This window comes from Vulpes vulpes, chromosome 4 (assembly GCF_048418805.1).
Source record: "Vulpes vulpes isolate BD-2025 chromosome 4, VulVul3, whole genome shotgun sequence".
NCBI classification, from domain to species: domain Eukaryota; kingdom Metazoa; phylum Chordata; class Mammalia; order Carnivora; family Canidae; genus Vulpes; species Vulpes vulpes.
Window position 1 is genome coordinate 15539886 of NC_132783.1, and position 18613 is coordinate 15558498.

Sequence of the window (18613 nt, forward strand, 5' to 3'; positions counted from 1 at the left end):
ATTAACTCACCACATTAAATAAAGCCAAACATAAGCACTTTACCAATGGGAATCTCTTCTAATCCATAAATAAATAATTTGTCAGAATCATATTTTTACAATTTGTCATAACCCCACAATAAAAGATATCACAATAAAGCGAGGCTGAAAATCTGTCATTGTACTAGTGAAGGTACCATTTTTAAAAAATCATCTCTTTTTCAATATCTATCAGATAAATTCCTCTTGGGGCTCCAGTTTTAGAAAAATCTGTACATTTTTTGTTAACACTCTTATACACACATGTGTTTGTTTAGCCATACAACACTATGACTTCTATTCCTGATCTTATTTCTGTTTGATTTGGCCTTTAGAAAGCCAAATATAAACTCAGCAGTCTACTTAAATTATACATATCTGTATATTAATCTTATATATTTCAGGATTATTTTTTAGCAATTACTTATTTTTCCTTCCTAGAGATTAATTAAATTAGCTTTTCTTTTATTGTTACCTGCTTCAAAACCATTGCAGAACGAAGTGGATGTATATATAAATATAAAACTGTAATTATTTTGACTAAAGAACAAAGGACTATATACTATAGAACACTACACCAAGCAAGAGGGAAGCACATTGTCTCTGGGTATATGCTTATTTTGAAGTTTTCAGTCAGTAGCAAAACATTTTTTTTCTTTTCAGGGAAATGTTTTAATTATGAATTAGAAAACTCTAACTTAAGAAGTTATCTGAATTTATATGCCTCGTAAAACTCAAAGTAGTTCTGAAGAAAAGGTAGTTTAACCTTTGATGAAGACAATTTGACTTCAGTTAAGAGAACTGCATGAAGCAGTTGACAAAAAGGTCTTCAAAATAAGTCCACAAAGAAACACACAATTTCATGGTAGTTTGTATTTCACTACCATCACTGAAAAATGGAGAGATGAACATTCCTCATCTAAATCAATGTAAGGCTTCATAATGAAGTGGACAATGAACAAACTAATATTTTAACTTGATTGTTTCATAGCAACTAAGCTTCTCAGCAAAGTTTCCGGATTAACAAATTACTTCACTTTAGGGTCTATAACTCTTATTGAATTATTATTGTCAACAACAATAAAATGGTGGATGGGTAAACAGCATTAATTTAATCCCAGACTGGACAATGTGGTTTAATGTGAAGCATGTTGACCAAAGTCAGAAAAACCCAGATGTTGTCTAGATTTGTGAACACACAAAAATCATGAAATTCTCTGTGCCTTGTCCTTAAAATGAAAAGAACACCTGACATATCTCCTTACAGACTTGTTAGGGAAATCAAGAGAAAGAAAGGCTTGCACTCAAAAACACTTTAGACACAGAAAGTTAATAGTTTAATGTTAATGGTTTTGTGCATATCTGTACTTTGGAGAAAAGAGGAAGAAAGTTACAAACTTCACTGAGTATCTCTTTTTTTCCCCTTGCAATAAGTTATGAAATGAGTATTGTCATTCAAATTTTACAGATGAAAAAATGAGAGTAGCAGTAACAACATTTGAACTGAGATTCTTCCAAATTGAAAGCATACAGTCTGCCAACTACACCTCAATCAGGATGAATTATTAAGCAACATTTCCCCTGCTGTGTTTTATTAATCAAATTTATTAATATTACTGATGTCAAATGTTGATCAAGGATGGCAAATTTGAAAAAAGAATGACTGTACCTAAATTTATTAATATTGAAAGTACTAATTTTTTTAAAAAGGGTCTATGTATTCATTTTTTTGCTCAAGAGCAACATGGCTTATGATAAGATTTGCTCTTTACAGCAAAATTAGGTAAGTTCCAAGAAAATGAGAAGACATGGTAATGGTGTAGCTACATTGTGATATTTAATCTAAAACGTTCTACTTCACAAAAAATATCTACAAAATAAGCATTAGTGATCCCACTGTACTTCTGACACCAACAATTTCTGAATATTGAGTTGCAGGGCTCTTAGCCAGTCAAGTCATACAGCCACTGTCATTGTAGCTAGGAAAATCAGTCCTTGCCAATTAGCTAGCTTCACTAATTTCAGAAGAAGCTCCATAGCTTGGCTTAAGATATGAAAAATGACTCCTTTACTTCAGCATGCATTTCTGACTGAGTTCCTAGCCTTTAAGCAGTGTATTTGCAATGTTTTCAACAGTAATTCCTTAGTTTATCAAAGATTTACTGAATGTCTGAATTGAGCCCAGCCTTATTGTAGTTATTGGGAATACAGCAGTAATAAACAGATGCAAGCCTTTCCCCTCATGGAATATATATTTTAGAGAGAAGACATATCATAAACAAAATAAAGAAGTAACATATGGTTATGTTGGGTGATGACAGAGTCTAAGGAGACACAAAAGGAAGAAAAGAGAAAAAGGGAATTTTGAGGGAAAGAGAACTTTGTAAGGTGACTTTGAGAAAAGATGTGAGCAAAAGCAAGAAGCAAGCAGTCTAGGCAGAGGGCACAGCTAGCACACAGACTCAGAGGCAGAGGAAGCACTGGAGGCTGGGGCCTAGAGCCCTCATTGTGGTTGCTAAGCAAGCTCAGCAAGGAGAACCAGGAGGAAAAAAGTCAGGAAAGCAAATGACAAGAGCTGGTCACATAGGGCATTCTGGTGGGAGAATAATAGGTAAAACATAATTAAAATTATAGATCTGTAAATCATATTACACACACACACTCTTATACATGTATGATAGATGATAGATAGATGATAGATAGATAGATAGATAGATAGATAGATAATTGAAAGTAATGAGATTGACTGGGCTCCTCAACAGAATATTGTAGATTAGAAAGGGAAGAATTTCAAGAACCAATTCCAGGGGTATTCCAACATTTAGCATTTGGGAGATAAGAGGCTGGTGCTTTAGACTGGTAAATCCTATGGAAGAGGAATATGAAAAACCACAGCAGATAAGTAGAGAGCAGGTAGGATGAGAAGGTGCTACAGTGATGTTAATAAAGGAAGATTCATTCTCAATTATAATGTGAGATATGAGCAAATACTTGAAGGAAGGAAACGATCCAAATGGAAGAAAATTATCCAAATAGATATCTAGAGGAAAGAGTGTTCTATGAAGAAGGAAGGAAGGGCCAGGAGCAAAGGCTCCAAAGCAGGTGTGTATTTAGAAAATTGTAGGAATAGAAAGACACCAGTATGAGTAAAGCAGTCAAGTAAGGCAAGAGAATAGAAGGAAAGGATGTTGGAAATCAATAAGAAAACGTCTTCAATAATCTAAGGAAAAGATGACAATGTCTTAGGTCAAGATAGTAATGGTAGAAGTGATAAATGATCCAGCTTCTGAATATATTTTTAAGATATCCAAGATTAGCTAAACAGATTTTACTTAGGGTGGAATCAAAGATGATTCCAGGGATCCCTGAGTGGCGCAGCGGTTTGGCACCTGCCTTTGGCCCAGGGCGCAATCCTGGAGACCTGGGATCGAATCCCATGTCAGGCTCCCAGTGCATGGAGCCTGCTTCTCCCTCTGCCTATGTCTCTGCCTCTCTCTCTCTCTCTCTCTCTCTCTCTCTCTCTCTCTCTGTGACTATCATAAATAAATAAAAATTTTAAAAAAAGATGATTCCAAGTTTTTTGACCTGAACAATTAGAAGATTGGAATTGCCATCAATTGAGAAAGAGATGGCTAGAAAGTAGAATTCTACTGGGGAAGATAACGAAGCTCAGATTTGGAAACATTCATTTAAAACATCTATTAAGAAATAATTAAACATAATGAGTATGAAGTTGGTTATATAAATATGGTATTTAGGAGAAATATATATTGTAGAAACAAAACTTTGGAGTCATCAATGTAATATATGTTATTTAAAATCATAAGATTGATTGAAATCCTCAAGAAAATAAGTATACATGGAAAGGAGGATTTCAATAATTGATTCCATTTAGAATTTAAGGAGAGAAGCTGGTAAAGGAGGCTGAGAAGGAATTGGTCCAAGAAATAGGATTAAAAATCCAAGGTATGATGACTTAGAAGTATGTATACAATGAGCACTAAGCACTGACCATTGGATGTTGAAATGTGGCTATCATGGTGGCCTTGGTAAGATCAATTTTCATTGGAGGGGCAGAAGTTAAGCCTGATGAGGTGAATTTAAAAGATAATGAGAAAAAAGAAAATGGGGATAGGCAACTTTTTCAAGAAATTTTGCTGAAAGGGAAGAAAATAAATCTGGAAGAATAGACATATATTCCCACCTCAAGTTTACGAAATCAAAATGAAAAACTTACAAATTATAGGTCCATTTTTTCAAGCCTAACCTAAATAAAGATTAACAGGGAGCTAAAGTAATCTTACTACTAGATCATTACCTAAATTTAAATTTACTCCCTATTTCTTCAGTCAGCGGTATGAAGAAATATTGAAATATGAAAACAACTTTTTACACAGTGAAAACTGTGTGCCTATGAGTCTACAGGAAGTATTGACCATTCTTATAATACATAGTGCTAATCAGTGCTGAGAGAGGATTAAAAGTACATATGGTGGAATTAGAGTGCTGGGTTCAAATCGTGCTTTCACTGTAAACCAGCTCCATAAACTTACCCTCTACTAGCCTCAGTATTGTCATTTTCGAATAGTGAGATGTCGTCATATATACCTCCAGGAATATTGTGAAGGCAAGACAATGCCCAGTGCTTACCACTTGTCTGACATGATGTAAGCACTTTACATATGTTAGACTCTGGAAATGACAAAATATTTCAGAAAAGAAATATCAAATAATCTGAAACAAATAATCGGTAACAACAGCATGGTTCCCAACTGTCAGTTGTCTAGCAGGGTTTGTCCATGTCCCTCAACATTTCCTGAGTGTTCCCTAAAATTTGGTTTTTACTTCTGATTGTTTCTTAAATATAGGCATATGTCTGGAAGCTGAAAAAGACTGTGTACCTATGGTCGATTCTTGATTACCACATATAAATTATCTGCCAATTAGATTACCTTTCTTCTTCATGACTTTATTGTCTCATTTTGTATCAGGATCTTAACACCAACAGTCTTTGTATAATGGTTGCAAAAATGCTAACACATGATATTATATATGTTAATATATAATATATATTACATATGTGTATTTTATAAAAAAAAATACTTCTCTAATAGAATTGTTTTTACTTGTCTCCGCTCCTTATACTCTCTCCTCCTTATTTAATTACTAAAATTGGCCTCTGTTGTCACAGACTGCTTAAAGCCTGAAAATATTAGAAGATATTTACCACATTTTATATCTTGGATGCTTTAAAGTACTTTTAAATTCATCTTGGCCTAAATTATTTGCTGGTTGTTCTTTTCCTATTTCCACTCACACAGTCCTAATTCTAAATACTATCTACTTTCATGGATATTATAAAGAGCTGAACTTTAGACTTACTAGTTCTTGGAATAGGGGACCCACCTTCAGGCCTGTGGAATCCTTTATAGGCCCTCACAACTAACGAAGTTCCTAGGCAGTTTTTCATTGTAATGAGGACAAAGTACAAGCTGTACACAATATGATGAAGAATTGATTCTATAAAACGCTAAGTACATATATATCTTTCCAAAATATTCCTAGAGTAGCTTCTTCAAAATCTGTTGAAACAATAAGGAATTAAAATGAGTAGTATAAAGGCCAGGAAAAAAAAAAAAGACTAAATTAATCAGAAAATAAATTATGTCTATGGAAATCTATTACCAACCAGAGAGACCAAATCAAGCATCCTGAAGCCATATATAAATATGGAGCATGATATTGGCCACTGAATTGGCCATCAGTATTGGTGTTTGTAATACACATGTGTACATGTCTTGAAAAATTAATCACAATATTTTGTTTAATAAATTTAGAAACATATCAATAAGAAAAAATAAAACCAGAGAATAATCACAGGTTGCTTTTTAAAAAGAACACTGGAGATCAAAGCAGAAAGAGCAATGAAACGTTTTTCTCCTGTTAATATAATCTTCACATTTCATCCACTCCAACTCCATCATATTCCTAGAAGAGTAAGATTTATCATCTATGAATCCAAAAATGGATTCTCCACCTCCATAAATTACAGCAACTACTTCTAAATCGCACAGGACTAGGGATTAGAAGAAGCATTACCAACACCTATGATCTTTATTTGTCTCCAATTCCCATCTCTCATATTCTGACTCTTTCTCCTTGCTCCAGAAACAGTCACATGTCCCAATTTGAGATCGTTACCACCACTAACTGAACCATAAAAATATATAGCATCTGCTGATGCCCATGATTGAGGCAAGTAAAAACCATGTTTCCCTTAGTTCAGACAACATATAATACTAATTTTCAAAGACTTTTTAACAATAAATAAAGGCATGAAAACAAGATGATTCAAAACATACATATACATACTCATATCTATAGAGTAAAGGGCCCTTCCTTCTCTTAACTGAAACCACAGATTTCCCTGGCTTTATAGAATAGTAGGTATGATATAAATAATGGACTAATCCATATCTGGATGTGATTTTCCTTTCTATCTATCCGAATTTAAGCAAATCATTTAACCTTTCTGAGACTGTTTCCACAGCTATGACGTGGGAATGATATTAACAGTGCATTGGTGCAGTATGTTGAGGCTCAAATAATATAATCTCAAAGCACACAGCACTTAATCACTGGACATAGCAGTAGTAAATAAATGTTATTATAATAATAATTATTATTATTTACCTGGTTCTGTTGCTCATATGTTGCCTTGTGAGGGATGATACACAAGACATACATTTAATCCAAGATTCTAACTCTGATTCTTTTTTTTTTAATGTTATTTATTTATTTATGATAGACATAGAGACTGAGAGAGGCAGAGGGAGAAGCAGGCTCGATGCCGGGAGCCCGACATGGGACTCGATCCCGGGACTCCAGGATCACATCCCGGGCCAAAGGCAGGCGCTAAACCGCTGAGCCACCCAGGAATCGCACTAACTCTAATTCTAAATCTTCTAGAAGACAATTGTTTCTAATCTTGGTATTCAGCACTAATCTTGCAAATGTCTCATTATTCCTCTTAGAAATCCTGATGATGTTCACTGTGAAAATACTTTATTATTCAATTGCTAAAACTCATTTCTAATTGTTAATGTCATAGTCCATGCACCTATTCCAAACACACTTTTTATAGACCATTTCTAGTGGCTTTTCTTAAACTGAAATGTAAAAATCTAATTACCTAGACCAATGGTTCTCCTCAGTGAAACATGGGGCTTGAGGCACATCAGAGATCTATTAAAGAGGCCTGGGAAGTTAAAACTGTCTTCATAGGGCAGCCCAGGTGGTTCAGTGGTTTAGTGCAGCCTTCGGCCCAGGGTGTGATCCTGGAGACCTGGGATCAAGTTCCACATCAGGCTCCCTGCATGGAGCCTGCTTCTCCCTCTGCCTGTGTTTCTGCCTCTCTCTGTATCTCTCATGAATAAATAAATAAAATCTTAAAAAAAAAAAAGATGTCTTCATAATAATGCAAAACGTTTCTTACCTTTTTCTCTGTATTGACATGTACACTAGAGGTGCAAAAACAATGATGGATAAAACTGCTGATGCCTTAGCCCAAATTAAAGTAGTAGCTCTAAAGTACTCTAGCAGTAATTGTATTCTTCAAAGCTAGGCACACACAGTAAAAATAAAATGCCAGTTTCACTTAAAAACTGAAGAAAATCGGGATCTCTGGGTGGCGCAGTGGTTTGGTGCCTGCCTTTGGCCCAGGGCGCGATCCTGGAGACCCGGGATCGAATCCCACATCAGGCTCCCGGTGCATGGAGCCTGCTTCTCCCTCTGCCTATGTCTCTGCCTCTCTCTCTCTCTCTCTCTCTGTGTGTGTGTGTGTGTGTGACTATCATAAATAGATAAAAAATTAAAAAAAAAACTGAAGAAAATCTTTTGAAGAAATAGCAAAATTATTAAATTTATTAAATCTAGGCCCTTAAACCTCAATGTTTTTTTTTTCAATATTTTGTGTGGCAGATAGTAGAATGTACATAAACCACTAATCTGTACCTAAGTACTGTAGTTGTCTCAAATAAAAACATGCCTATGACTCAACTGCAAGCTAACCTAGCTGCTTACTTATGGGATACAGTTTTTACCTGAAAGAACAACTGACAGGGAAACTATAATTTTTTAGACTTGAGTATGTGGCAGATAACTTGTTTGTTAGCATATGAACAAAGGGGGCCTGACACTTGAAGGTAAACAATAATACATGTTGTTAATAATAAAATTTGAGATTCTGAGTAAAAATTCAAATTTTGAAAAACTTCTAACCATTGCCATGAAGTTGAGAGTCAATTCATATTTAAAGAGTTTTTTGAGAAGATTCTTAGCAATTATACCAGTATTTTCCAAATGATCCATTCCTGATATTTCTAAGTCATGAATAGGTAAAAATGATATAATCAAAATGCAAGATAGATCAATGTATTTTTATGTAACAAAGTATAAAAAGTTCACTAATAGGATTTCAAATTGCACACTGCAAGTAAATTTTAAGAAAGTACCACTTGTGGAGTTCTGGTGTAGTATCAAAAGAAAACCGACAGTTATATGGAAAGAATATCAACGTCATAGATCTGAATGAGGATTTATTCTTTTCATATACTTTAACTTTACTGCAGTGGAATGAATGAGAAGATATGAGAATCCAGCTGTGTTCTCTTGAGCCAGATATTAAAGGGATTTATGAAAATGTAAAATAATGTCTCTCTTTTCGTTACTTTTTTAAGTTTGGTAAAATCAAGTTTTTTAATGAAGTAAAAATATGTGTTTCATATTTAAATTTTTTTCTCAGTTTTAATGTTCAAAATGATATATTTCGATAGATAAGACACACCTCAACAAAAGCTCTTTGAAGTCCTTGACAATTTCTAAGAACATACTGGGGTGCTAAGAAAAACAAATTTGAGAACTGTGACCTGGACACATGTACAGTATGTCCTTCCATTTAAGCCCTAAGTTCCATGTAAGACCACCCACCTAAGTTTCTCTTTCCTCTTTGAGTTTTCTGACAATTCTCAATTCACTCATAGAAGAGATAATTGGCATGTCTTTACATCCTTAGTCCAATTCAGGATTAAGATCAAGTTTACTAATTTCCCCCATCCCCCCAGCTTCTCTCTGTTGAATGATTCCTGAGGCAAAAGAAAACATTCTGGTCTTAACTCCTCCACCATCTCATTTAACTAACATGTACTGAGCACCTACTATATGTCAGGTACATGCTAGACTCTGAGATAATAAAGATCAGTGAAACAAAACTTCCGGCTTTGTTGGAGGTACAAGCAAGTCCCTAAATTGCATGTTTCTATACAACACATATTAAAAAAAGAAATGTCTATTAAAGTATTACATCCCTATTTTCTCTTGAACCCAGAAAAATAGTACAAACTTTATATGAGCTGTTCTAATATAATCAAGACTCTTCTAAGAACACTAAGACACAAAACTGTAATAAATCTTATGTCTGCAACTCAGAAGCCATCCTCGAACAACTCCTATCCACGCCAAAGTTTTAGATATGATAAGTAGGGTAAGTGAAAGAGTACAGCTGGACAGATCTCTAGATGAGCAATATCAGAGCCACAGTCCCTAGCTCTCTCCACAAATGTCAGAGCTTGAAAAAGAATGCAGATTAAATCATTTCTCTTTTACCCACTGACCCTCTGCTTGCCCATGGAATGTGATCAGCTATGACTCTAGCCAGAAACCTGAGTAAGCAACCCAGACCACTATCAGTGCACCCAAGTATTTTTTTTTTTTTTTTAATGTACTGGAGTGAAGTTTGCACTTGAAAACAACTGAAAAATCACCTCTGACAATCAGGGGTAACATCACTTATTTTTGCACGGTAACAGTTTATTAATTGTTTGAGCAGAAGGAAGAAAAGAACTTTACTGTATATACTTGAAAGATACAACCAATAATAATATGAAATTCTAGCTCCCAACTACTGCTTTCAATATTCTTTGGAGAAACACATTTGCTTTTAATTATAGGAGTGGTTGGAGCTTGGAAACTCAAACTTGGTTTACAATTTCAGCAGTTTAGTTCACAGAAAATACCCTGACAGTTTTTTTGACTTAAAAAAAAAATCATCATAGTGAAGTATCCCGACTTTTAGATAAACAGGGTGCAGTAAATATGAGCGACTTTTTCTATTGATATTATTTGATATGAAAAATCTAACAGACATACTATGCCCTATCACCAACAATGATTTATAATAATTATTTTTCAATTCTCATGCTTATTGCAGAGTCAGCACTATTTAATCAATTTAAGCCAAGCTGATCTTTGCATATCTAATGAGTAAGTAACAATACAAAATAAATCTAATGATACCAATGGGCATTTATTTCTCACTCTCCATGTTGTTCTAATAAAACGTAATGCACTGAACCAAACAACAACAGCAATCAATAACATAATTTGTTTTACCATTTAACAAATTCACCTAAAGTCTAGAATGACTTATTTGCCTGTTTTTAATAAATATTTCAGCTTTCTAACTAATTAAATCTCTTTATCTAACAAATAATCCCAGAGAAGGAAGGTAGAAATAGGGGATTGGCTAACGTGAGGGATAACCCGAAATCAATATAAAATTACATTTAATTCATGGTCTAAGTTAAACCAAATAGCTCGACATATAAGACCCATGTTAAGATCTTTAAAAAGCTAATTAGGTAAAAGAGGACATTTGGGTTAGAAGTCCCTTCAGGGCTATGTATATAAGATAAAGCTGAATTCCAGTTAGAATTATATCTCTAAGAATTATATCTCTATTAAGAATTATATCTCTAATTATATCTCTAATATCCTCTAGGCCATGAATATGCTGCTCTATCTGCAGAATAGATACAGCTAGCTATTATGAAAAAAATCACAAGGGGTTCAAAAAGATGATAATAATAATAAATGAACATTTTAAATGAAGAAAAACCCTCATCCCCTGCCCCCCTCCCCCCAGGAAAAAAAAAAAAAGAAAGAAAGCAAGAAAACAAATACGTAAGCCTCAATTTCACTAGTATATTGTGCCTGGATTACTGCCAAGTATCACAAACCACATTTGATATTTTATGTTTTTGGCTGAGTGACACTAGAATGTCTTTAAGGGGAGTGGGGAGGGAAAGAAGAAACTTAGCAAACAGGGAACAAGAGCTTTCCAGAGTGTAGCTATGTGATTTCTAGTTGATCATCAAAACAACATTGGAAGTAGTTTAATGAAAATACAAATCAACAATACACAGGGGTAGTAGCCTAAAATATACCCCAGAGAAGGCCAAGCTTAGAATTCTTTAGGCATATGCTAGCAACCCTAATTTCTTACCCATCCACAGACAGAACAACATGTGCCTACAGCATGGTACCGAACACAGATTTGTATCAAGAAGCACCCTCTAATCTCTGATAATTCACAGCATATTACATGCTTTTATTCAAGAGGGAAGAGAAAGGATTACCCTAAGTCAGAAGATAGTGCCTCAAACGTGAAAGCAGATGAAATCAGGAATCTCCCCAAACTTGGCTCAGCACATTAAAATTAGTCACTGTCTATAAAGAAACTGCCAAGACTGCTGAGGATGTGAAAGTTAATACTGTCCTGATGTAAACTGCCAGTCTGTACTGTCTTGCCACTCCTCCCAAAGAGCTTTTCTATAATGCTGATTTCTACCAAATTCTTCATTTTGGAATAGAACTGTAAGTCTGAAATTGCCCATTCTCTAGCAGACTTCCTTACTGAAAGGTGTCTAGTCAGTGCACTGATTTAGCTGAGACAAATGGATTTTTTCTTTTTTTTTTTTTCTTTTTGCACTTCTGAATGGCCACATTTCTCCCTGGCCTCATACATATGATCGCTATGAGGAGAAGTATAAAATATAAACTGTCTGTTGTTTGGTTTTGACCAAGGTTAAAGTTAAATATTAGGTGATTGTTGTTACTTTTTATGCCAGAACCTTTTATACGCGTTCCTGTCAGTAATATTCACCACAACACACAATGAAGGTAAAAAGTCACAGGAAGTAAATACAAGAGAATGATCTTCCTAAAAAGCACATCAACCAACAATTCAGAAATGACTACAAAATCATTACCTCTGCTCTCTGTGTTCTGGGAAAGGCAGCTGACTTCTCTATGGCATAAACATCCACCAGGTAAAGACATGCTCCTTGCTCCCGGTCCAGAATGGCTGCAGTCTGAATTATGCCAGTTTGTCGTCCAATAGTAAAGAGACGCCCAACTGTTTTCTCTTCACAACGAACTGAGACAATATAGTACTCCACGGGGGCTTCAGATCCCCTAGGGCTAGCTGCTTCTATTGATATTACATTGGTACCAATGGGTTCACCTTCCTTCAAAATGGTTATGTATTTGGGTTGAGTAAAAACAGGCCCATCGAGGCCCTGAAGAATGATGGTCAACTCAGTGGTGGATTTCCTCCTCTCGGGGCCAAGGTCTGTTGCTGACACTATGAGGTTATAGATCAGCTGGGAAGGCACCAGCGCTGAGGCCACTCTCAAGTCTCCACTGTAACGATCCACAATGAAGGTGTCTGTGTCCCCATTGATGATCTCATACTCCACTTCTCCATTCGCCCCTTCATCTGGGTCTGCAGCCATTATTGTTGTCAGAACAGAACCAATCACGGCTGAAGGGTCCGCAGCAAGGGCATTTTGTGATATAAACATGGGCACGTTGTCATTGAGGTCCGTGACCAAGATGGTCACGTTTTTCAAAGCACAGCGTCTGGTTTCTATAGGCACAGCCTGATCGTTGGCTTTGACAGTTAACTCAAAGAGATTAGCAAACTCCCGATCTATTTCAGCATTCGTATATATAGTGCCTTTGACTTCATCTATGCCAAAGTGGTTGCCCCTGGGCATCTGCTGAATGATTGCATAGGACAGCTGCCCATTAATGTCTGCATCGGGGTCATGTGCAGTCACCGAAATGACAGACGTTCCAATGGGAATGTTCTCAACAATAGACTTGAAGATATCCCCAGGAGGAAAGCTGGGCGGATTGTCATTAAAGTCCCTCACATGTATGACCACTGACATCGTAGATGAACGAGGAGGTCTTCCTTGGTCCTTTGCTGTTATGTTTAACTTGTACAGAGACTGGGTCTCAAAGTCCAATTTCTTGGCCAGGAAAATACTCCCAGTGTTTGGGCTAATGCTAAAAGTCCCATGGTTGTTAGTTCCAGTAATACTATAATGTAAATCAGCATTGTCACCTGAATCTGAGTCGGTTGCGGTGACAGAGGACACAAGTTCACCAATTCTCATGTTTTCCAACACATCAACAAACAGTGTCGATTTGGGGAAAGAAGGGGTATTGTCATTTTCATCTAAAATATCAATATTTAAGGTACAGGTTGAATTGAGGGGGACCGCCCCTGAATCCACCGCTTGTATTACAAGGGAATAGGCAGGTGTTGCCTCATAGTCTAGTTTGCCAATGAGTGTCACCTGACCAGAGGTACTGTCTACAGCAAACTGTCTTTCTTCATTTCCTTTTATCACGGAATAGTGAATGAGTCCGTTATTACCTTCATCAACATCTGAGGCAGATACTCTTAAAACCTGTGTCAGGTTGGCTGCTGACTCTGATATTGTAGCTTGGTAGAAGTCTTTTAAAAATTTGGGCGCATTGTCATTTATATCCTTCATGTAAACATGTACTGTGGCCTGATCCTTGAGAGGCTGAGGGAGCCCCCGATCCACTGCAATGACCGTAAAGCTAAACACCGCAGTCCCCCTCTGCCTCATAAGAGACTCCCTGTCAAACTGGCGGGTGTTTGTGATCTCCCCACTAATAGCATGCAACTCAAAATCCGGCTGCACCATTTCGAAAGAATACCTCACTTCTCCATTTGGCCCAAAGTCTTTATCTATAGCATTCACTTTGCCCACAAGTGACCCAGCTCTCTGCTCCTCTTCAAAATAAAATGTGTAATTGGTACTGTTAAAAAGAGGTCTGTTATCATTTACATCTTCTAAAATTACAGTAACATTCACAGTAGCGCTAAGGGGCTCCACCGCTCTGTCAGAAGCGACAACCAGTAAAACATATCTGTCTTGAAGTTCACGGTCCAGTTCACTTTTTATATACAATTGACCATCTGGGAAGATGCCAAAAGCATCCCCGGTATTTCCTTCAGCAATGCTGTATGCAATTTCACCATTTGCTCCCGAATCCTTATCAAAAGCCTGCACTTTAAAGAATCGGGAATTCACAGGTTCTGACTCAGAAAGGGTGACCTCATAAGAAAGTTGGTCAAACACTGGTGGGTTGTCATTTACATCATGAACGTAAACCGTTAAGATGAAGCTAGAGGAGAGCTGTGGGACACCCATATCGGACGCCAAGATCTCTATCTGGTAGGAACCAGCGTGAACGTCCAGGGGCCCCAGCAGACTGATATTACCATTCTTTTCATTGATAGTAAACAGGTTCCTGGGGTTTTGCTTCAGGCTATAGAGTACCATGCCATTGACACCTTCGTCAGGGTCCACAGCTTTGGCCTGGAAAATGCTGTGACCTGCCTGCCAATTCTCCACCACGTTTACGCTCTCTACTGCCTGAAGGAAATGGGGAGAGTTGTCATTCAAATCCTTAACTGTTATGTTAACCATAGTGTCTCCAGTCACTGTGCCCCCACTGGCCACTACTTTCAGCTGATAAAAGGATTGTTCTTCTCTGTCAATCACGCTTGCCGTGGTAAGGCGCCCCGTGACCTGGTTGATAGCAAACATACCTTTCTGATCCCCAGTAGTAATGAGATAACTGATGTTGGCATTGAGATCCATGGTGGATGCAGACACACTACCCACATGATATCCCAGGGCCACGTTCTCAAAGACCACGAAGCTGTAGGCGGCCTGGCTGAACACAGGGGGGTTGTCTTGAGTGTCCAGGACCGTGACGGTTACTATCGCCTGGTTGGGAGACTGTAAATTGCCGCCATCGGTAGCCACTATCTGCAACTGGTAAGCTGTCTTCTCTTCTCTGTCCAGGGCCATTCTGGTAGAAATAACCCCGCTCTGAGCATTGACTTGAAACCGAGACCTGTCCCCAGCCGAGATACTGTATCTGACGGTCCCATTGAGACCCAGGTCTGGGTCAGTGGCAGACACCGTGGTGATGTAACTCCCCCCAGGCTCATTCTCCTGGATGTGAGCAAAGTACTGGACTGGGTAGAACACAGGGCTGTTGTCATTCACATCCAGGAGACTCACATTTACGCGAGCCGTCGACGACTGGGGAGGGGAGCCCAGATCTGTGGCCAGGACCAGCAGGGAGTAAAAAGCTTGCTCCTCTCTGTCCAAGGAGGCGATAGTACTCAGCCTCCCAGACACAGGATCCAGCCGGAAGGACCTCTGGTCAGTCTCCGCCTCCTGCAGGGAGAAGCGCACCGTCCCATTGTCACCCAGGTCTGGGTCGGTGGCCCTGAGCACCAGCAGTTCCGTCCCCGTCGGGGCGTTCTCAGCCACAGCCACGGCGTAGCCCTCGGGCCGGCTGAAAGCGGGCTTCTCGTCATTCACATCCAGGAGCGTTACCACGAGCTGGGCATAGGAAAACTTGGGGTGCACCCCCTGGTCCCGAGCGCTGATATTGAGTACGATCTGGGAAGCGAGCTCCCGGTCCAAGCCCCCCGCAGCGCCGGTGGTCACGAGGCCGCTGTGCTCACTGATGCGGAACCAGCCCAGGCCGTTGCCAGAGACGATGCTGTAACGCAGGTTCGCATTGAGGCCAGAGTCGCCGTCGGTGGCCGACACGCCGCTCACGTAGCTTCCCGGGGGCGCCTCCTCGCTCAGGTCCACTCTGTACACCTGCTGCGCGAACACCGGGGGGTGGTCGTTGATGTCGTTTACGAAAATCACCAGGCTCGCCACCGAGGAGCGCGCCCGGGCCGCCGCGCCAGGGGGCGCCCCGAAGTTGTCGGCCACGGAGACCGTGAGGTTGTAGGAAGGGATGCGCTCGCGGTCCAGGGCGCTGGCCACCTTGATGAGGCTCAGGTTGGGCACTTTGCTGCTCTGCACCTCGAAGTGGCGCTGCTCGTTGCCCCCCAGGATCTGCACCGAGATGTTCCCGTTGGCCGCCGGCGAGTCTGCGTCGGTCACGGTGAGCAGGGCCACCACGGTGCCCACCTGCGCGTTCTCGTCCACCGAGGCGTAGCGCGAGGTGGCGGGGAAGTAGCGGAATTTCACCACCGGGTCGTTGTCGTTGACGTCCAGCAGCTGGATGAGCGCCTCGGCGCGGCCGGTGAGGGAGGGCACGCCCCGGTCCAGAGCCTGCACCGTCAGCGAGTACTGGCGCCTGGCCTCGAAGTCCAGGGGCTCCCTCACCGTGATGAGCCCGGTCTCGGGGTCCATGTGGAAGGGCGTGCCCTCGTCCTGCAGCCGGTAGCGGATGTCCGCGTTGGTGCCCTCGTCCGCGTCCGCCGCCGCCACCTGGAGGACGCTGGAGCCCACCGCCGCGTCCTCCGGCACCCCCGCCTGGTAGTGCGAGCTGCCGAACACCGGGGGGTTGTCATTGATGTCCTGCACCGTCACGTTCACCTGCAGGTAGCCCCGCCGCTTCGGCTCCCCCTTGTCCTCCACCTCCACCAGCAGCTGGTACTGCGGCGTGGCCTCGCGGTCCAGCCCGCCCTTGGACACCAGGTGCAGAAACGCCCCCTCGCCGCTCGGGTTCAGGGTGATGTCCAGGCGGAAGCGCCCCGCCTCGTTGCCCTGGACGATGCGGTAAGAGCGGTGGTCCACGCCGTTGGAGCCGATGTCCGAGTCGGTGGCCGTGTCCAAGATGACCTGGCGTCCGCTGCTACTGTCCTCCTTGAAAGTGACCACGATGGAGGGGTCGGGGAAGACCGGCGCGTTGTCGTTGAGGTCCCGCACCAGCACCCGCACCTCGGTGGGGTAGGTGGGGGAGCTGGAAAGCACCACCAGGTTGATCACGTCGCTGGGCAGGCTCTCGCGGTCGATGGTGGCGGTGGTGTAGACGGCCCCGGTGCTACTGTTGATGGCAAACAGGGCGTGGCTTTCGCTGAGCCGGTAGGTGAAGCCGGGGCGCGTCTGGATGGTGCCCACCAGCGTGCCGGGCGGCTGCTCCTCCAGCACCTGGAACACCTGGCGCTGCTCGGCCCCGCGGACCCGGGCCGGCCCGGGCAGCTGTGAGAGCAGCCACAGGACTCGCAGGAGCTGGAAGGCGGACAGCGAGGGCGGCTGGGGCCAAGGGCGCCCGGGCGCCCCGGCCGCTGCCAGGCGCATGGTCCGGGCTCCCTGGAACGGGGTGATGAAGAGAAGGGACGGTGGTGCGCAAAGGGCCGCAGCAGGGAGCGGGCGGCCCCGGCACAGGGCGGGCGAGGCCTCGGAGCGCTCCGCTACTTCGAAGACCCTCCAGCCCCGCGGAAGCCGCTCGCTTCAGAGACAGGCTCCAGGTGGCCGCTTGGACTTGCAGGACGAGACTGATGCCCCGGCGGGAAGCGCCCAGGCATCCCGCGGGACACTCCTTCCTCTGCGGTGACAAACCCCCCAGAAAAGTTTCGCGAACCTCCTACATTGTCCCCCTCCACTTTTGTGGGGGCTTGGGGTTTTCTTTCTTTTTTTCTCTTTTTTTTTTGGGGGGGGGGGGAATGCAGCGAGTCTGAGCGTTTTCGCCCGGGCAGAGGCTGCCTGTATTCAAGGTATATGAGGAATCATCGCCAACAACGGTTCTCCAGAAACTTTATCACTTACCCAGGGCGAGGGAACTGGCGAGGGAAGCACAGGCGCCGGCGGAGATGCGTGGCAAGAACGGCTGCGCCCGGGGGCGGGGGCGGGGGCGGGGGCGGGGGGGAGCCCGGGGGCGGTGGAAGCCCTGTCCCCGGCGCGGGCGGCCAGGACTGCCTCGAGGGCCCCCTCACTCCTCGGGACCAGGCTGCGGAGGGGCCGCCGAGGCCCGGGCGCCCGCGTCTGCGCGCTGGCAGCTGGCGGCTGCGTTCCAAGCGCTGGCGCCGGCGCTCGGGCTCGGGGGCTCGCGGGCGCGGGGGCGCGGGGGCGCGGGGACCCGGGGGCGCTCAGCTGCGCCCCTGCTCCTGCGGCCGCCGCCGCCGCCCCTGCTGCGGCTTCGAGCCGGTGGCCGCGCGCCCGCAGCATCCAGGGCTCCTCAGCATCTCCCCCGCTTCTTTCCCTTCCTCTTTTCTTTTTTCTTTTCTCTTCTCTCTTTTTCCTGTTTTCACCTCTGCCGACTCATTATTTGTACATCCAAAGGGAGTGCAGGTCCGTCCCCCTCTCTCCTCGGCCTGGCGGGGGTCGGGCAGGAGCAGCGCGCGGGCCCCGAGCGCCCCCGGTCACCATGCCCGGGGGCGGCGGCGCGGCGGCCGCGGGGGGCAGCGCCCTGGCGTGCGCCTCGCCGCTGCCCGCGTTATCCCGGCTCTTATTGTCCCGTGTCAGTTTCACTTTGTAATCCACGCGGCTCTCTGTGGGGGGAGCGGGGCGCGGGGCGCGGGGTGCGGGGGCGCGGCTGGTCCCTCCGCGTCCTTCACCGGCGGCGGCGGCGGCGGGAGGTCGGCGCTGGGTCGCGGCGGCGCCCGCGGCAGCTC

General features: G+C 42.9%; 1 protein-coding gene across 1 annotated transcript in view; it reads right to left on the reverse strand.

Annotated features, from left to right (window-relative positions):
- The window catches only part of FAT4 (FAT atypical cadherin 4), a 172898-nt gene extending 155316 nt beyond the window's left edge, over positions 1 to 17582 (reverse strand). Inside the window, exon 1 of the mRNA XM_072755291.1 lies at positions 12126 to 17582. Coding sequence (XP_072611392.1) covers positions 12126 to 17300 — 5175 coding nt within the window. The 5' untranslated portion in view covers positions 17301 to 17582. The remainder of the gene's footprint in view (positions 1 to 12125) is intronic.
- Positions 17583 to 18613: the final 1031 nt, after the last annotated feature.